This window comes from Hevea brasiliensis, chromosome 18, assembly GCF_030052815.1.
Source record: "Hevea brasiliensis isolate MT/VB/25A 57/8 chromosome 18, ASM3005281v1, whole genome shotgun sequence".
In the NCBI taxonomy this organism is placed as follows: Eukaryota; Viridiplantae; Streptophyta; class Magnoliopsida; order Malpighiales; family Euphorbiaceae; genus Hevea; species Hevea brasiliensis.
The window spans coordinates 1702043-1723552 of record NC_079510.1 but is presented as its reverse complement, the minus strand read 5'-3'; the positions used below and the strand labels follow the sequence as shown (position 1 = coordinate 1723552).

Genomic DNA, 21510 nt, shown 5'->3' with positions numbered 1-21510 from the left:
TATAACATGATAATGTACAGCTCTAAATTTATTGTAATTTTGAATTTTTGGAAATCTTTTCTTCTAAAATAAGGAAAGCAAGCTATGTTGCTATATCAGCAGCAACAGCCAACTCAGGTCCAGAAACTAATTACCATACATAGAGTAAATATTAATGTAATTATTAAATTAAAAATAATCAAATTATAACTTAAACTAAAAATTTTAAAAATTACTTATTAAACAAATTTATATTAAAATAATTAAATTTTAATAATTCAATTCAACTATTCATTTATAACCTGATAATGTACATCACTAAATTTATGAGAATTTTGAATTTTTGGAAAGCTTTTATGGGAAAGCAAAAACTAATTACTATACAGAGAGTAAATAGTAATTTTTCCCTGCATTCGTTCCTCTTTCAGATTTATCAAATGGTCTATTGGCAGCTTTTGCGCATGGAGTTTCTGGACCTGAGCTGGCTACTGTTGCTGAATAGCAACTTAGCTTGCTTTCTTTGTTTAAAGAAAAAATGTTTTTCAAAAATTCAAAATGCTGACAAAATTTAGGGCTGTATATTTGAATTGACATTAAAATTTAATTATTTTAATGTGAATATGTTTAATAAATAATTTTTAAAATTTTTAGTAATATTTTAATTTAATAATTAAATTAACTAAAATAATTTAATTTTTATTAATTAATATATTAATTAAATTTTTTTATTAAAATAAATTATAATTGTTATAAATAAAAAATATTATGCATTTAATAATATAAATTTTTCAATTTTTTTTATTAATTTTATTAAAATCAATTTTTTTTTTTCCTAATGATTAATTATATTTAGACCCCTTAAACCCATCCCAGTCGCCTACCCAGCAAAGCTTCTATTCTTTTAGAGATTGAAAAGCTTATGAAGAAACTTGTCTCATTTCTCCTTAATTCTACTTTTTTGTTCCTTTATAAACCCTAGCCGTGGAAGCTCTGACTGAAAACGCTAGGAACAAGCTCCAATTTCCACACCTTTCACAATCCCACCACTACCCAACCCACATGGACGCCGTCAATATTTCCTCATCAGTCAGACTCTTCTCTGAGATCCTAACTCACACCGACCCTAAGGATATCGAGTCTGCACTCTCCTCAACTGGAATTCCTCCTGCCCCTGATCTTGTTCATCAAGTCCTCAAGCTCAATTACAGCAATCCCTCTTCTTCTGTGGTGTTTTTCCGGTGGGTGGGCCGGGCACATAAGCCTACCCCTTATGCGTGGAACCTGATGGTGGATTTGCTTGGCAGGAATCAGCTTTTCGATTGCATGTGGGATGCCATTCGTTCTATGAAGCAAGAAAATGTATTGTCAATGGCGACTTTTGCTTCTGTTTTTGGGAGTTATTGTGCAGCTGGTAGGTTTAATGAAGCTATAATGAGCTTTGAAGTTATGGATAAGTATGGTATTCAGCAAGATGTTGTTGCTGTGAATTCGCTTTTGAGCGCTATGTGTAGGGAGGATAATCAGACTATAAGGGCATTGGAGTTTTTTGAAAGGATAAAATCTAAGATACCCCCAGATGGTGATACATTTGCTATTTTGTTGGAAGGGTGGGAGAAGGAAGGCAACCCTGCAAAAGCAAGGATTACATTTGACGAGATGGTTGTTCGCATTGGATGGAGCCCATCAAACGTACCTGCATATGATGCGTTTTTGACCACACTTGTTCAAGCCTCGCAAATAGATGAGGCTCTCAAGTTCCTCAATGTTATGAAGGGGAAGGCTTGCATCCCAGGTTTGAAATTTTTCTCTAATACTCTTGATATGCTTTGTAAGCAGAATGATTATGTGAATTCTGTCCCATTGTGGGATACAATGCTGGACAGTGGGGTAGTGCCTAATTTGATTATGTACAATAGGATGATTAGCTTGCTTTGCAACAAGAGTGACATTGACAATGCATTTCGGTTGCTTGATGAGATGGTCTTCAATGGAGCTTTTCCAGATATTTTAACTTATAATATGATTTTTCATCGTCTGATAAAAGATAAAAAGGTTTCCCAAGTAGGCAAGTTCTTCTGTGAGATGATCAAGAATGAAATGCCCCCCACTTATCATGATTGCGCTGTAGCCATCACAGTGTTGATGGATGGTGATGATCCTGAAATGGCAATTGAGATATGGAACTACATGGTTGAGAACCATGTTTTGCCCCTTGAGCTTGATGAGAGCGCAAACATGCTTCTCATAGGCCTTTGTAATTTGGGTAGGTTATCGGAGGTGAGGAGGTTTGCAGAAGATATGCTTGATAGAAAAATTAAAATATATGAATCAACTATGTCAAAGTTGAAGACTACCTTTTATAAGGAGGGTACCAGTGCAAGGGACAGATTTGATAGCCTCTCAAGGAGATGGAGACCTTCCTAGATATGATTCTGTAAATTCCTTTTTGATCCATCTAGTGAAGCTTTCATTGTGGTATATCTGTTACAGTCATTAATGGAAAAGCTTTGTGGTGAGCATAATCTTCCATGTCCTATTTCCTTTGCCTTGTCCTCTTCTAGTAATATGATCAATGCTCTCTTTTTCTCTCATTGATATCCTGGAATTTTGGTAACTTTCCAACCATAGTAATTGGTCCCCTCTTACTCCTTCCTTCTAGCCTCTCTCTGATATGCACATGCAAATGGCTTTTTAGTTTTAATTGCATGTTTTATTTTCCCTTCATGCATATTATTCCATTTCTTTTTAATATATGTTAGTTAAATGTTTTGGAAGCTTTTTGGCTGGTGTTATCAAGGCGAGAGGAGATACTAAGGCAATAAGGTACCCTATGGCCTTAGACGAGAGGTGAGGTGAGGGCCTTTTTGAAGAAGGCACCATAGCCTAAATTGTCTAAATTATATTTATATATGGATTTCTAACATAAAAATTCATACTTTTAACTAGTTTAACAATAAATTAACAATACCCATGTAAATTAAACAACAAATTATCAAATTATACATATAAAAGAAAACTTACCATGTTTTAGAGAATAAATTAACAATACTCATATAAAATTAAACAACAAATTAACAATACCTATATAAAAGTAAAAGACCAATATTGAATACCATAGAATTGAAGAAGAGAGAAGGAGAGAAAAAGAAGAACAAAAAAAGTAAAAAGAAAAAAGAAAGTGTGAATGGTACTACTGTGTTTTAGAGAAGACCAGAATAGAGGAGAAGAGGAAAAGAAAAAGAGGAAAGAAAAAGAAGAAGAGGAGAGAGAGAGAGAAAGACATACCCGTTGTTGAAAGAGAGGAGCTGTTGTGTTTCTCCTTTTCTCATTTGCGCTAGGTAGCCAAGTAGGGTTTTAATTTTATATGGGTTAAAAGACAATTAAAAAGAATAATAAAAAAAAAAATTTACCGTTCCTTCAAATCGGCATCGCCTCAGGGCCTTGGCGCCTATCGCCTCTGTCACTAGGGACGCTTGCAGGGGGTGCAAGAGGATCACCTCGCTTGCCTTTTAACAATACTAATCCTAATTAAAATAAAAAGAAACAAATCCTAAATAGAAGGAAACTATTTAAGTGTTGGATGGAATAGGAAACTAAAATTAAAAGGAAATTAAAAAAAAAAAACGTAATTAGAATAAGAAACATTAAAATTGAATAAGAAAAATAAAAAAAATAAAAATAAAAATACAGCTTCTACATGAACATGCTCCTCATTATACTCCCCATTTGAAAAATAACTCATCCTTGAGTTAGAACAACTTGCAACAAACCCAAATTTTGTACTGTCAACTTCCATACCATTCTTCTCTACTTGAAATAAATTTTAAAGTATTGAAGAATTATGAACTTTTTTAGGGGAGCACACCTTATTAGTTTCTTAGTCGATATAATGGTGAACCGAGCAAGATTAGGTTGAGCAACTTTCAATTCTCCATTATATCCACAAAAACTCTTGAACAAATAAAATCAAAAGAAATAATAGAGGGTAAAGAGTTAGATAAATCTTTAGCTTCCATTAACTCCATGACTTGAGTTTCTTCACTCTCCATTGTTGCCTCCATGGATTGTCTTTCCTCAATTTCCATTGAAATCTCTAAGAAATGATAATTTTCATTCCCTATGACACATTCTTAAGCTCTTCGTCTTCAATCATAGTAGAAGGTAACTTGATCAAAGTTTCTAGTTCAGAGTCTTCGAGATTAGACTCTTCCACTTTAAGTTGCATGTTTCATCACCGAAATGGCCTAAGCCATTTTGGTTTGATTTGCCAATACTTGTATGCCTTTTAATTTTCTTGTACAGTGCCAATGTAGGACTTGTTCCTGCAAGTGATATTCTAACACTCTCCCTCAGGTGGTAACCGGGACATCCAATTGGCACTTAAAACCTAAAACTGAAATGCAGCCTCAACAATAGGAAACAGAACTAAAATTGACATGCTCTAATATCAAGTTGAGAATTATGGACCTAAGAGTGTGAATATCAAATGGCAGGCTAAACGTTGAAACTGGCTCCCCATCACCAAAATAACCTAAGCCTTTTTGGTGTGGTTTGCAAACACTTATATGCCTTTTAATTTTTTTGTACACTGACGATGTGAGACTTTTTCTCAAAAGTGATATTCCAACATTGTTTCTGTTGGAGTAAAATCTGCTCAACATCTAGAGGTATAAAATCTTGTTCCAAGAAATACTTCATCATATATGAAGCAGGAGTTGGCTCTTTACCTTCTTGCTTCTTGCTTCTTGCTTCTTGCTTTATTGTAGCTATTCCCACCAAGCAGAAGCACCACCTGTTCAATTGATAAGCCACCAATTTGACTCATTTTTCAAGGTGCTATGTCCACATGGTCAAAGAATCTATACACCTTTGCGATCCAATCTAAGAATTCTTCTATGTTGACATCTCCTTAAAAATTAGGAATGTCAGTTTTCAATCGATTTTTTCATACTTCCCATACGTACCTCTTCTCCTCACATTGCTGTTGATGCTTGGGATAGTCATGGAGGTCATAAACATCCTCCTCTTTCGAGTCTTCATTATAGGCATATTGTCTATGAGCAGAAATTGGTTAGTAAATAGGGTCACCATGAGCAGCACTATCTCTTGGCCTTCTAGTTTTTACTCAGTTCCTGTTTGCATTGATTCCCAAAGCACTAAGGCTATCTGCAATTTCTTTGAAGCGTCTCTTGATAATGCTCACTTTTGAGATCCATCTATTGCTCCAGACGTTGTTCCAATCATTGTAATGTGTTGTCTCTAAGGTCAAGGGCTCTAGTTCCCCGATTACTGTCATGGGAAACTGATGTAATTGCCACCTCTGACAGGGTAAGCCATCTCGATTGGGGTGATTTCCCAACTCTCATATCACCTAACGCAGCATGAAGCTTAAGGAAAGAACTCACACTCGCACACATTATACAAGTATTGAGGAAAAAAAACTGCAGAGTTTTATAAATCAAATCTCTAAAACTAGTAGGAAATTATCTAATTCCTAGATGGAATTGGAAATCAATATATATATAAAAACTTAATTAGAATAGGAAACATTAAAACTGAGTAGGAAAAATTAAAGAAATAAAAATAAAAATACTGCTTCTGCATTAACATGCTCCACATCAAATGTTCATGTATATTTTGGGATACATTAAAGAGGAGATGGAAATCATCCTAGATGTCATGCTGTATTTTCCTTATTATCTGCTCAGTGGAGAAGTTATACTCAACTCAACTCAACTAAGCCTTTATCTCAAAAATTTGGGGTCGGCTATATGGATTCTCTTTCTCCACTCTAAATGATTTTGGGTTAAATCCTTGGAAATGTGTAATGCTTCTAGGTCATGTTGTACTACTCTCCTCCAAGTCAGTTTAGGTCTACCCTTTTTTTTCTTTCTATCCTTTAACCTAACATGCTCTACTCGTCTAACTAGAGAAGTTATACTCGATTTTATTTTGTCAAAAATTATAGATATGTGGCAGTCATAACATTTTATGCGGCTGTTTATTCTGCATCTCCTTACCTTTGTCTTGTTCATGCTGTATAGGTAATGCGCTATTTTAATTCATAGTTTTACCTCTATATACTGATAATTATCAGCCATAGCAGTGGTCTTTGTCTTCCATCCTTTCATGCATCCATCCCTTCATTTTTGTTGTTGTGATACTTGCAACAAAGGGATTGGGGAAACACAAGATTAAAGACAGCACGTTGAGAATAATTGCCCTGATTTAATATGGGGTTTACTTGATCTAGATTTACATATCTGACTTTAGTTTCAGCTTTGCTGGAAAATTTATCTTGATGTCTTTAGCCTTTAGGGGTCTTAATTTTTGTTCGAGTTTTAATTTTAGTCCTTGATGGTCTAGGATAATAGTATTTCTTCTTGTTCCTTTTTTTTTTTTTGGAGTGGGGCAATCTAAGGCTCCATATTGTAGTTGGGAGGCCAAAATACTAGTTTGAAATTGGTTTTTAGAAAAGCATCCATTTAGATGCTTTTGAAAAAACTGTTTGAAAAAATTATTTTGCTGATTTGAAATTTTTATGATTAAAATATGTCAAATTTAAATTGAAATTAAAGGCCCTTAATAAACATTTCTGAGATAGTGTTTTTCTCAACAATAGCTCAAATAGCAATGCTAAACAGACCTAAATCCTTAGATGATTAGTTGTGAAGTCTTTGCTTAAAGTTAAAGTTTTGGGATTAGTTTCAGTCAATAAATAAAATACCAATGATTATAATGCTCATAATGCAGTTTTGTTATTGAAAAAAATACCAGCAGTTATGTTTCGTGGATTGTGTGATGCAACTCTACCTTAAGATGTGATGCCCAAGGAAGTTTAGGTGCTAAAGCCTAAACTCGTTTATTTTGTCTGTTCTAGTGTTACCATGAACAGCCCTACAACCCTTTAATCCTTGTTTAATAAAGTAGTCCACCTAAATTCCTACTCATTTTGACCTTTAAGTAGCCTCAATACTCATTCATGCAAACTGTCTTATTGTCATGCTGATTGTGGGTTTCTTGGATTCTTTATCATTTCCAATATCAACTGTTTATGATTGCTAGCATAAATTCAGATTTCTGATCAAAGGTATGCAAAAGGAAGCTTATTTTTAATGAATTTATGGAGCTGTTGTTACACGATGGTAAAATCTCTATCATCCTGGCATATTGATCCAATGGGCAGTGAAGTAGTGAAATCACTGCTAATTTATGAGGTATGTTCATGAGTACCTATGGTTTGGGTTTTTCCCTTTTTTTTTTTTTTAGAGATTTGAAATTTTTTAAATATTTGAAATACTTCACATTTTAATTATAATATTTTATTCATTAAATTTTTAATTTTTTTCCAGTTATGTTTTTTCTATTATTCTAAGTGATTGAGGATTTTTAATTATTAAATGCTAGGTAAATTCTTTAATTAATTTTTTTTATAAATAATTTTTCTTTTGGCTTTAGTTTTATCAACTTGAATAGAGACTCATGGAAGAAGATAAAATTTTATTGGCTTTAGTTTTAATGATTAAGCCTTTATTTATTTCATAAAAAATAATTTATATGTAAAAAATATTTTTCGTAGATTTTTTTTTATGAAAATATTTTTAATAAAAATTTTTTTTTTTTGTCAAAGATAAATTATAAGCATACACAAGTTAGTGATAAAAATGAATCACTGTTAAAATCATAGCAATATTAATATAATTATTGTTCTCATATAATTCATGTTCACGCATTCTACAACCAATATAGGATTTCAAATGACTAGTTCACTGACAGATGGATCTGTCACTGTTTATTATTTGGTTGTTAATGATATGTATTTATATTATGTATGCATTAATGTTTTTATATTTTAATAAAATTTAAGGAAAATATTTTTTATTGATAATTTTTTAAGTGCTTATATTTTTTCAGAAAAATATTTTTCAAAACAAATGGAGTTTAAAGCTCAAAGATATTATTTTGCTAATGAATTAATTTCTCCTTTTATAATTAGTTCAATTTGCCATTAGTTAAAGGGAAAAATGAATATCTCTTTGCCCTTGGTCCTCCATGGACACATCATCCTCTTTCTTCCTTCAAACAAAATTATTCGCTAATTGAATCTAAACGTCTAATTATGCTTAAATTCCTTCTCCCTAAAAAAAAAAACCTGAAATTTCAATAACATGCTTAGTTGCTTACCTTTCATCCTTATATAAGCAGGAGGGCACTACTTTCACACAAATGATAATGAATCCCTAACTTGCACGCAACGGAATCAAAGAAAACAAATTGGATTCCTTTAGAACATGCAAGCCATGGACTTTTTTGTTTTTTTGGAGATTTTTTTTTTTAACCTAAATGATGTTGATTTGGGATTTTGAGAATCAAGTGTTTTGAAAAAGAAAGGATAAATTATCAAAAAATTTACGGTATTCATGGGTAGATTTAGCATGGGGCAATGGTGGCACTTGCTCCTATTGTCCCCATGAAATGCTTCATATCGTTAGCTTATTTTAAATGTTGGTGTATTCTATAGTCACTTGATTTAAAATAAAATAAATTTATTTTGTTATAAAAAATAAGGTAATTTAATAAAATTTTATAATTTATTTTATTAATTTTTTATAAAATAATACTTTTTTTTTTCGTAAAGTCATTAATTATAAAAAATTTATTAACTTAATAAAAAAAATTTCACATAAAGAAACATATAATTTTAATAATGTTAAAAAATTATAAATAAAGTTAAATAAAGTATACTTATTTAGCATTTTACATTTAACATCTTAATTAAAATTTAAAATGTTGAGAAAAATATAATAATTTAATATGTTGAAGAAATTTTATTTTTTTCTGATAAGTTAATAAATTTTTTATAATCTATTACTTTACGAAAAAAATTATTTTATAAAAATTTAATGAGATAAATTATAAAATTTTATTAAATTATTTTATTTTTTGTAACAAAATAGTTTTATTATAAAGTAACTATATAATTCACTTTTAATGTTGCTCCAATTAAATCTATTAATTTTGCTCTCATAATTAACTTTTTTTTTTTAAGTTGCTTATTTATTGTACTTAAAAGAAATATGAATCATTATTTTAATTTTAATTTAAATGCTATTAAAAATTAAAAAAAATAAATAGAATTATCACTAAATTAGATTAATTTATTCACTATAATAATTCAATTCATTAGTGACAATTCCCATCCTTAATTGAGAAAAGAAACTTGAAAAAAAAAAAACAATACTGTTAAATTCACTATGACATGATAATTTAAACAGTTAATTACAAAAACAATGATTAGCTTATTAGGTATATATGGTGGAATCAATAAACTGAAAATTTAATAATTTATAAAATATATAAAAAATTTCATAAAATTTATTATTTTTATTTTTAATATTTTTAATGTTTATTTTTATTCAAATACGCGTGTATATATAGTATCATAAGCTAAAATTTCTAGATCTCGCTGGGTATATTGATCCAATTTTCCATCTTCAAGATCTAATTAACCTAACATTTGTGTTTAATTGAACTTCAATGTCTAAGATGAGCGAACAAATTAATCTTTTTTTCTGAAAAAGAATAAATTTTGAGGATTTTTTTATTGTGGATTTTAGTTTAACGTGAGAAAAAAAAATTCAGTTAAAAAGAAATTTGTGATTAGATGACCTGCCAAACCAACATTTTTTTTTTCATTTGTTTGAGCTGCCAAACCAACATTATGTATTGATTTCAGAGGTCCCAATATAAAGATTGTTCTTAAGATCCTTGTTTGTCTTTTCTCACCCGTTAGGAAAAGAAGCGGCTCTATTTTCTCTAAATTCTAACTTCTGACGGGAGATTTCATAATGGTACTATCGTAGGGGGTCTACTTTATCGTGGCATGTATATGAGGTTATCTGAGGTTGGTATTCGGTTCAAATTAAATTAAATTTAATTATTAAAATTAAATTAAGTAAATTATTATATTTTAAAATTAAATTAAAATAAATAAAAAATTAAATCGAATTAAATCATTTTATTTTGATCGATTAAAATTATTCGGTTCGGTTTGAATCGGTTGATTTTGGGGATTTGATGAATTATTTAATTTATATTTTATTTTAAGTTATTTGATCTGATTTTGACATTGGTTTGAATTTAATAACTACTAATCAATGAAATTAAACAAAAAATATATATAATTACATATAATTTATAAATTTCCTATAAAATAAATTAATTTAAAAATTAATAAAATAATTCAATTCGATTCAATTCAATTGATTTTGATTCAGTTCAATAATTTTTTCTTCTCAAAAATCGAATCGAACTGAAATAATAGAAATTTTTAAAATATAAAATCAAATCAAACTGAATTATCTTAAAATTTAAATCAAATTATTGAATTAAAGCTGTTTAAACCAAATAATGTTCACCCCTATAGTTTTCCATAAACAGCTACTCTCTATACCTACCACCATGCATGGCAGCTAGACATGATTATTGAAGGAGAAAATCACCTTGTATATATCTTGGGGCATATTTGCATTACTGTTGGAGCTATTATTGAGAAAATTATTTTTTTAAATACATTAGTTAGGTTGTAACACCCCAAAATTTTATTATTTATGAGTATTTTTGGTATTTTAATTTTATTTTTTTTTTTTAATTTTTTTTTTTTTTTTTTTTTTTTTTTTTTTTTTTTTTTTTTTATATAATTTAAAAAAAAAATAAAAAAAAAAAAAAATTTTTTTTTTTTTTTTTTTTTTTTTTTTTTTTTTTTTTTTTTTTTTTTTTTTTTTTTTTTTTTATTTTTTTTTTGAAATAAAAAAATTTTTATTTCAAATCAAATCGGATCGACCGATCGGATTCGATTTCTTCCTTCTCTTTTTTCTTTTTCTCTCTCTCTTTTTTTCTCTTTCCTTTCTCTCTCTTTCTCTTCTTCTCTCTCTCTCTCCTCTTCTCTTCTCTCTCTCTGCGCGCGCCTCAGCCCTCCAACGCGCCGCACGCGCCCGGCCGGCCACCGCGCGCGGCCAAAAAAAGCGCGCGTGCCAACGCTTGCGCGCAGCCGCAAACTCCCCGCCAAATCGCGCCCATCCCCCGTCCATCCCCATCCCTTCCCTTGTCCACTGTCATCCTCTCGGTGAATCCTCCATATCCACCGACCATCGTGAGAGATTCCATGTTCAGATTTTTTTTTTTTTTTTTTGTTTTTTATTTTTTTTTTTTTTTTTTTTATTATTTTTGAAGCAAAATTAAGGAATCCCATCCAGCCACGAAACCGAACCGAAAGTGCCAATTTTAATTTTTCCATTTTTTTTTTTTAAATTTTTTTTTTCTTTTGGTTTTTTTTTTAATTTTTTAAGAAATGTTAGAAAAAAAAAAAAAAAAAATTAATAAAAAAAAAAAAAATAAATGAAAATTATATGTTCGATTCTTCGATAAATCGATCCTGGAGGTTTCGGCAATTTTCGAATCATGGACCTGGCGCATAAAAGTCTCCGAATTGACCGGGGACGGCTCTGGCCCCCCCAGCCCGGAGGCTAGGCCGCCTCAAGCTTTCCGGCAAAGGTAAACCAAAACCCTTTTTAAAATTTTTTTTGTGCTTTTCTTAAAAAAATTTTAAAAAAAATAAAATTAAATAAAAAAAAACAAAAATAAAAAAATTCTTTAAATTAATAATTAGTAATAAGCTTGCAAATATATAAGTTTTTTTTTTTTTCTTTTATTTTTATTGTTTTTTTTTTTCAAAAAATTCAATAAAAATTAAAAAATAATTTTTAAATTGATGGATTGATGATTGTGATGGATGATGGATTTGATGTGTGTGATATGATTTGTGATATGATATATATATTGTGATATATATTGTTTTTTTTTTTTTTTTTTTTTTTGAGGTAGTAGGGTAGGAGTCCTGTATAGGGGATTTTTGATTTTAGATTTTACGAGATTTTTTTTTATTTTTTTTTTTTTTTTTTTTATATTTTATATTTATATTTATTAAAATTGAAATAATGTAAAATTGTGAGCTTCTTCTTCCTCCTCCTTCCGCCCCGCAAATAATTTGTGTATCAGTAAATTTAATATTAATTAATTTATTAATATATTATTATATATTATTATATATGCATTATATCCATGCATATATTATATGCATATATATATGTAGTTAAAGTTAAGGCATGTTGCATTCATATTCATGCAATCATTAATCATGTTGTTGTTGTGTGTGTTGTTGAGTGTTGGCGCGCGTGTGCGCGTGTGTGTGTGTGGTGTATGGTATGGACTGGGGAGTCACAGCAGAGTCTTCAGTTGGGTTTTCCTTCGAGGGGTAGTCAGTGGTCAGTTCTTTTCTTCTTTCCCTCGATTTGGTTTTTTATTTAAAAGAAGTGCTTGTTCTTTTTTTGGCATTTGTGGATTTTTAAGAGAGTATGGGGATCGGCTCCTTTGAATTTTAATTTTTTAATTGAGATTTTTTTGAGAGAAAAATTTAATTTTTTTTTTTTTTTTTTTCCGTGGAAAATTGAATTTAAAATTTTATTTTGAGAATTAAAAAATTTATAAAATGATTTTTTTTTATTTTTTATTTTTATTTATGGGAATTTTAATCGTCCTCTTGGTTTCTCAATTCCGACCGGAAAGCGAAAGTAATCAATAAAATCGATTTCGAAATCGATCTACTGGAAACTTCTTCTCATTATTAGGCGCTTTCGTCCCTTCTCCTTCTTCTCTTCTCAACCTTCTCTCGCTTCTTCTCCTCTCTTTGATTTCTCCCGCTTCTTTTCAAATTTCTCAAAAAATTAAAGTTAAACCTAAAAATTATAAAAATTTGAAAATTAATTATTTTAAAACGCAATTTAAATACAAGAAAAATATATATCGCTAATTTTATTTTAAGTTTTTTTAAAATTTTCAAGTTTTGACTAAGATCAATAAAAAAAAACAAATTCCATTGGAAATTGAATGAAAGATGATTGGATGATTTGATTGATTTGCGAGCATGAGATGATGTGATTGATTGATTGGATTTTAGATTTTTTTTGCGTTTTATTTTATATTTTTTTTTTTTCTCGAGAGAACTGAGAAAGAGAGGAGGCAGGAGATTCGCGATTTTTTTTAGACTTTTTTTTTTATTTTTTTTTTTTTTTTTTTTTTTTAAATTTTTTTAAAATTAATTAATATAATTATAGCGTAAATGGATTGAAAATTTAATTAAATCGTCCAAAATAAAAATTTGTCGTCTAATTATTAATGTTAAATATTATTTTGTATTGAATATTTGATTAATATATTTTATTGAATTATATATATTATATTAACGAACATAAATCTGAAATATTAATATATTGCCGCATTCATTTTCATATGTTGTCTAATGCCATGAGTGTTGTTCGTATAAAAAGTGTAAGCAGCGCCTTGCTTTTCGTGTGTGTTTTGTGTGTAAAAAGGATTAAAAAAAAATGAAATAAGTAGGGTATTATTTTTGATCGATTTTTTTGAGGCTATTCTTTAGCTAGGCTTCGCGGGGGGAAGTTTATTTTTTTTTTTTTTAAAGCTTGAAGAAGTTTTGCAAAAATGATCAATAATAAAGATTACTAGAAATTTTCAAATATTGTGATGGATGATTGATTGATGCTACGGTGTGTGAGTGCTCCAAATTACCTTTTGATGCTATGATGTGAATATGATGTTGATGTTGCATTTCACTCTGAGGTGCATTAGTTATTCAGATAGTTATAGAGATTATGGTTAAAATTGATATTTTACTCTCGAGTCAAACGCTCCTGTTCAAAAATTTTGCCACGGGAGGATATTGGAGGATATTTTGTTCTGAGTTAACCTGCCTTTCTATCTCGCAGGTTGTTTATTAATATTTGTGTAATTTTAATTACTCCTAGAATTTTCGCATGTGTTAGCAGTAATTATTTGAATTTGGTCTGTAATATTATTATCATGTTGGACATGTAAACTTAATATTTTAAGTCTGTTTTGATGGATTGGATGAGGGAGCTGAGCTCCCATTTATTATTATGTTGATGAGTATGTGGAGGGTGAGCTGAGCTCCCCAATGGATTGTTTATATTGTTATGTCAGTCGGGTGAGTCAAAAACTCCCCGTTGGTAAGTCCATTTTATGGCGGACTGTCATCCGTTTGTTTTCTTGAAATTGGGCCCAAATGGGCCTCAGCATTGGGTAAATGAACAGTTAGGCTTACTACGGGCCTCGGGGGCTTTAGGCTGGCCCAGGTCCTAGTGCCGGTCCGGCCCATAGGTTGGGTCGTGACATAGGTAATATTAAAAAATAATTTAAAATTAAATTTGATAAGTTTTAGTTATAAGAATACTAAAAAAATAAAATAATTTTTTTTTAAACTGTTTTTTTACACAATATTTAAAATTATGCTTTTTATTCAGAAAAATAATTTTAAACCTTCAAACGCAATGCTAAACAGACACTAATTTCCTGAGCCTCGTTTACTATCCAACACACAAATAATGCAACATTAACATTTATTAATAGAAATTTTGTTTTTATTATAATTTAATTTCATTATTTTAAGTTCAAATTAATTAATAAATTTACAGTTGTATTTACTTTTGATACATTTCATTTAAAAAAAAAATTAACGCAAAAACACATTTACAAATTGAATATAACTATTGTAATAAATTATTATAATGAAATTGTAGTATACAAATCAATTTTATTATATAATTTTCCTTTATTTAAAGGTGAAAAGTTATACTAAACTCTAGTTAGTGTCATGTGTCTCTTTTTTTTTATAAGTAGATAGATACACACATGACTCGATTGTGTACAGCGTGCATGTGTGGTTTATATACGAACAAAGATCTTTTTAAAATTGTCATGTTTTTAATAAGCATTCATTTCCGTTATTGAGTTATGTGTATGCGTTTTCTATCTACTAACAAAAAATGGCATTTTTGAGTGAAAGCAAAAGTTCAGGCTGAATGTGCCAGTGTGGCTTCGCTTGAGGTCCATGAGTGAGTCAGGTGTGTCCAGTGGTTAGTCTTTCGAAATCCTACATCATGTGCGTATGTAACTTATATAAAAATAAAGACCTTGTTAAAAAAAAAAAAAATTGCCACGTGTCTCTTACAGCTTCCTCGAACCTAGTACTTTTTATCTTATACAATTAAAATCGAGACTTGATGAAAGTAAACTATCATCTCAATATACATCCTTATCTTATCTTATCTTTTAAGGACTTACCAGAAAATATAAATTTATTTAGTACGTTTAATAATATTAATGGATATGAATTATAATTTAAAAGTAAAAAAATATGTGAAAAAATTATTAAAATGAATAAAAAATTGAAAATAAAAGTCATGTCAATGTTTTTATTATATATAAACTTATTTTATAAATATATATCATTTTTGAAAGTCATAATTATTTTTTATGTTATTTACAATTATTTTGTCTTAAATAATTAAAAATTTTCATTTGTTAGGTCTTCAATTTGAGATGAAATGATGAAAAATATGTGAATTAGTAGTATAAGTAAGAATGGAAATTTTAAAAATTAAGATAATAATGTTAGATATATTATCTAATTATTGAATATTTTTTTATCAATATAATGTTTGCTAAAATTATTGAAAAATATTATAAATCATTGAAAAATTAATAAAAATAAAAAAATGGACTAAATTTGATAATAAGGGAAAATATTTAAATTATTTTTATTAATCGATGAATTTAATTATTTTAATTAAATTTATTACTAAAATTAAAATTAATATAAAAGGCTTAAGACATATTAGTAAAATTAAAAATTTTGAACAAAAAATATTGATGAAAATTTATTATTATTATTATTATTATTATTTTCATTTAACTTTTCTTTAAGTGCAAATTGCATTATAAAGCCAATGACAACATTATAAAAATAGTAGATGGCAATTCTATAAGGGTAAATTATTATTGGGTAGTTTAATTAAAATTTAATTATTTAGGGTTCGCGAAAGAACTAAAAACGTTGACTATGGGCTAAACCCAATTATTTTTCTTGCGAACTAGAAATGACCTAAAAATAATTTACCCGGAGAGATATGATATTTTTATATAGTAATAGATGGTGTTGAAATGAGTGGCCCAGCAGTTGGCTTGTAAATTAAGGATACCCAGATGGATATTGCCTTTTGTTACTGTTTTTGATGCAATCCCAACGCCAAACTCACCTTCTATTTGGACTTTGGTTGGTTGGTTCTTCTTTCCTTCTAATCTTCTGTTTCTTTGTTTCTTTCTTTTATATATAAATTTTCTTTCTTTGCTCTCCCAATCGCTAGTAATACAGTCTTTGGAGAGGAAGAAAGGGATGGCAGCATCTGCTGGAGGTGGTAGTGGAGGAGCAGCTCCGGATAAAGAGGCTGGGAAGGCTCATGTGGCCATGGCGATGGTGCAGCTATTCAATGGAGGATATCACGTTATTACCACAGTGGCTCTTAATGATGGGGTCAATCAGCTCGTTTTCTGTGTCTTTCGTGATCTGCTAGCTCTCTTAATCCTCGCCCCCGTGGCCTATATCCGTGAAAAGTAATCCAATTTTTTTGCCTTTTCCCCCCCTCTTCTGGGTTTGTCTTTATTTGTCACGCTTTGCCTTTGTATCTGTCTATCCATTTCTATACATGTTAGGAGAATTCTGACGAATGCAATAGTGATTCCAGTTTTGGTCTTTAATTTTTCAATTATAATTTTGGGATTTTGTTTTCTCAGTTGTCTTTAACTCTTGAAGACTTTTTGGTTTTTTGCCAATCATGGTTGGCCAACAAGTTCATGTGATAATTTTACATATTTTATATTATGCCACTCTACATACTGTTGCTCCTTCGCACTTTTGCAGTACAGTTTCAATGATGGTAGATAATATGGCTAGAACAAATCAAAATACCTATTTTATTACTGGACATTTGCTTCTTTTCCCCTTTGTTTTTTTACTTGTCAGATGGACGGCACAAGTTACATAATTTTTATGTTTTTCCTTCTGGTTGATAATTTCATATATGGATTGAAATGATGCAAATTCTTAAGACATTATGTTTTCCTTTTTGTAGAAGGATTCGACCTCCTATGACCAAACGCCTACTATTGTCATTCTTCTTCCTTGGGTTAACAGGGTGTGTTTATCTGAATCCATCTTTATTGATCTAGTTATAATATAAATCATTAATATTAATAGACTAGATACAACATCCTAGTAATCAATTTATTTGGTTTTGTTGTTTGGTAGGATATTTGGCAACCAGCTGTTATTTCTTCTTGGCCTTAGCTACACAAATCCAACTTATGCTGCTGCAATACAGCCTTCAATTCCTGTTTTTACTTTTGTCTTGGCTGTGATGATGGGGTAAGTCCAACAAATTCTCCCATGTGTATTTGTGGGTGTGTGATTTAGTTGTTGTTTTTGTGCTAAGTATGAATATGTGCAATGTATATTGTTTGTATGAATGCTTTTTGTTCAGTTTCTTATATGAACTTGTTCTTGCAGTACAGAAAGAGTGAATTTGTTAAGACTTGAAGGTCAAGTGAAGGTTGGGGGCACCCTTGTCTGTGTTTCTGGTGCAATATTGATGGTTCTGTTCCGAGGTCCGGCTGTCTTTGGATACAGTCATGTAGGCTCTGCAGCTAGCGAAATAAGTGCCAAGGGTCAACCAGAGCCTGCTGGATGGTTTTTCTCCAGCTTACTAAACATAGGACTGGAAGGTTGGCACCTTGGAGTTTTATGCTTAATAGGGAATTGTCTGTGCATGGCTGCTTTTCTGGCCATTCAGGTAAATGCTTATATGGTTATCCAGTGGGCTTGGAACTCAGAATTTGAAATGATAGAAATTATAAAACATTATAATTTAGAGATTATTTTGTTTTTTTTTTTAATTTTGAATTTTTTCAGATTTTTATGGTAAATGTTTTATTTTGGAAATATAGGGTATTTTAGCCCTTTTTAGGAATATTTAATTTCATCAGGGATCAATATTTTGAAGGTTTGCTTCTTATTAATGACTGGGTTAGAATCTTTCTGGTTGGCATTCCTAATCCTAGTAGTTGTAGGATTAGTTAGTAAATCTCTATAATTACCTACATAATAGTAACTAGAAACTCTCTTAGGTTTCTAATAATGGGATGCTGAGTACTTTGGTTCATTTGGAAGGCCTGAATGCTAGGTTTTCTCTTCCCTCTTTTCTCTGTTCTTCTCCCTTTCCTCTGCTGCTATAGTACTTTAGATTCTGTTTACGGAACCCTCTCAGCTCACCACATCATCCTTTCTAAACCTAATTTTAACTCAAGGCCATTTTATATTACTGCATCCTTACAAACTATACTCATCTCAACTATGCTTCTAGGTCATGCTGTACTACTCTCCTCCAAGTCAGTTTAGATCTACCCCTTCTTTTCTTTCTATCCTCTAACCTAATATGCTCTATTTGTCTAACTAGAGCCTCCGTATGTCTACGCTTCACATGACCAAACCACCTTAATCTCCATTCTCTCAATTTATCCTCAATTGACACCACTCTTACATTTTCTCTAATACTCTCATTACAGACTTTATCTAGTCTAGTACGGCCATTTATCCACCTTAACATTCTCATCTCTGCAACATTTATCTTAGACACATACGACTCCTTTAGTGCCTAACACTCACTTCCATATAACATGGCCTGTCATATGGCTTTACGTTAAAATTTTCCTTTTAACTTATTGGGAATCTTGCGATTACATAAAACTCATGTTGCACGTCTCCACTTCAACCATCCAGCTTTAATCCTACGACTAACATCCTCCTCGCATCCCCCATCTACTTGAAGGACTGAGCTGAGATATTTAAAGTGATTACTTTCGGACAGTACCACTCCATCCAAACTAATATGGCCGGTCGCATCCTTACAAACTATAAATTCTTAAATTCCTTCCCAGCATTGTGAATGATTAGTTGCTTGAAATTTGACTTATACGAAGCATTAACAGCATATTTTTGAATCTCTTATGTCATTTTCTGTTATCACTAGTGTTACCTTTCATTTTCTGAAGGCCTCATGAACTTGTACCTTAATGTTTTCAGGCAATCAACTTTATGTCTTCACAATTGTCTTTTCTTTTCCCTCAAGGCCATGGAACACCAAACTGAGCCCTATCTAGATTGCTTTTTTGAGTTCTTGGGTATCCAAGTGTGCTTGGCCCGTATTATCAACTTGATTTTCTCTCTAATTTGATTTTAACTTTTTAATAAGTTTGAGGTTGACATTCTTAAGAACCTCGTGCAGTGGGGTCCATTGTAAGATCTTTTGCTAGTTAGTCATCCTTCCATTCTTTTGTTTGTTTGGTTTACAATTAACATTTTTTAGGAGTGATGGAAAAGTTTATATGCCAGTTGGCTTAACTCAACTATTTATGTTGGAGCTCCGAAGGACTAGGCCACTGTGCTTGAATATCCTGTTATACTTATCTACAAGATATTGAAGAATGATTTCCTATAATGGCAAAAATGTTAGCGTTTTTCTAGTCATCATGGCGGAGGTGCATAGACAATTCGTGTGTCAATATGTTGTTTCGCTTCCATCATGTGCTAGCAGATAATACAATTTGTTATGGAAAAAAATTTGCAGAGACTAATGCGGGAGAGTTTAAGCAAGATGAATTTTAGTATAATGCTTTTGAAGCAGATGAAGATGTGCTGAACTCTATTTTATTTCATGCATTGCTGAAAGAACTGTAAGCGATTGTGCATATAAGTGTAAGAAGAATTCAATCTAGAACCATATGGAAACATGCATTAAATTCGTTTGGTCGACTTAAGTGGCTTGTAGAAATCTACATTGCATCAAAAGCCATGACAACTGTTGAAAGAATTTCTAGCCCATGGTAGCAATGGGACTCAGATTAAGAAGCCCACACTTGTTGATGCACAAGTTACTAGAAGTAGCGTTTGAGAAAAGCGGTGATTGCTTTTATTAGGTTTAAACTTAAAACTGTGAAATAAGCAAGTTGAATTTTTATTAGTGAAACTTGTTTAAAATTAAAATTCAGCGTTTTCTATATTTTAAGGCTTCAGTACAGCTTTCTTTGACATCTAATTTCTTTATGTATGATTTAGCAAGATAAATGAGTTTCTGATTGCTGACAGATGGTGCATGAGAAACAATCACATAACAGTACTAAAGATTGTACTTAAGGGAACTAACTGCTAAATGCTTTCCCAGAAGTTTAACCATGAATATAAATTGGCCACTTGGGTGTCGTACCTGGAGCAAGTTTTCCTTTCAGTTCTGATGCCTTTAATGTTATTTTCAAGAAATAAATAGGCTCTCAATGTTTTTTAATTTTTTTTATTTTTTAATATCAATTTGAATGTTTGTGCGTGCATAGAGTTGGTGCATGTGGATGCACACAATATTTAAATAATTGTCAATAAATTTCGTTAAGCCCTGGTAGTATCTCTTGATTAATCATGTTCAAGTCTCCCATCACTAGGAACCATTTTATTTATTAGTTTTATATAGTTTTATATACTGTGCTGTGATATGTTTATGATAATCAATTTGTCCTTTGGAAAACTTGCAGGCTCCACTTTTTACAAAATATCCTGCCAGCATTTCAATCACTGCATATTCATATGCATTTGGAGCTCTCTTGATGGTACTGACATCTTTCTTTATGACCAATGGAACAACAGAGTGGAGTCTGACACAATCTGAGCTTTGGGCAGTCATTTATGCTGTAAGTTTCATGTTATATTTACCCTTAATTCATGTGTGCTGTGGACACAAATTTATTTTCAATTTTCTAATTTCAACTTTACCCAAATATGGATAACTGTATGGTATCTTTTTACCCTTTTGAGATGAAGTTCAATGTTTTGGTTCATTGAACTTTTTAGGATACGAAATCTGAATGGTGATCATTATCTTAGTATGAGAGAATAACCTTTTCATTTTAGAGAATGTTGATCAGTGTTCTGATGGTTCAATACTAGCTAACAAGGTGGAAAATTGCTTTCCCATTTGTGCATCACATAGGTGTTCATTTATTTGCTTTTTTTTTTTTTGGGTAACTTTATCCAAGTTGTGCATTATTATCCATATATCATCATCTCAATGCATGTCAAGTTTCATCACCTAGTGTATTTCTTACCTTTCACATAATAGAGTGATTGAAGAAAATATAAATTTTACTTGTCAATCGTACATGTTTTGATAAAGAATGTTCTAGATTTAATGGTCCAAAATTTTCACTTCTAGTTTCTAAATTTATTTTATTTTATTTTGGTCAAAATGAGAGATGGAGGGAACATAGAGGGAGATAGTGAAAGGAGGAAATATGTTTGTTATTTGAACAAGGAGAACAATCCAACTTTTGCTTGAATTCCTAGGTAAATAAAACTGAACTCTTTACTTCTCAAATCCTCCATTACATCAACTTGTGGTTGCCTTTTTATCAGGTAGAATTCAATATTTGGTGTCTATTCCATAATGTTCTAGAAAATCTGGTTTTCCTTGTTTGTGGTTAAACTCTTTAAAGGAGCTA

General features: G+C 30.7%; 2 protein-coding genes across 2 annotated transcripts; both read left to right on the top strand.

Moving 5' to 3' along the window:
- Window positions 1-859: 859 nt before the first annotated feature.
- Window positions 860-2501, top strand: LOC110671036 (pentatricopeptide repeat-containing protein At1g77360, mitochondrial). The gene has a single exon (XM_021833403.2). It carries the CDS (start codon window positions 1039-1041, stop codon window positions 2401-2403), a length of 1365 nt encoding a protein of 454 aa, XP_021689095.1. The 5' UTR covers window positions 860-1038; the 3' UTR covers window positions 2404-2501.
- Window positions 2502-4213: 1712 nt separating this feature from the next.
- Window positions 4214-20884, top strand: LOC131176076 (WAT1-related protein At4g19185-like). The gene is made up of 7 exons (XM_058141187.1): window positions 4214-7196; window positions 16278-16524; window positions 17043-17105; window positions 17219-17335; window positions 17477-17759; window positions 20548-20703; window positions 20864-20884. Exons 2-7 carry the CDS (start codon window positions 16307-16309, stop codon window positions 20882-20884), a joined length of 858 nt encoding a protein of 285 aa, XP_057997170.1. The 5' UTR covers window positions 4214-7196; window positions 16278-16306.
- The last annotated feature ends 626 nt before the right edge of the window (window positions 20885-21510 follow it).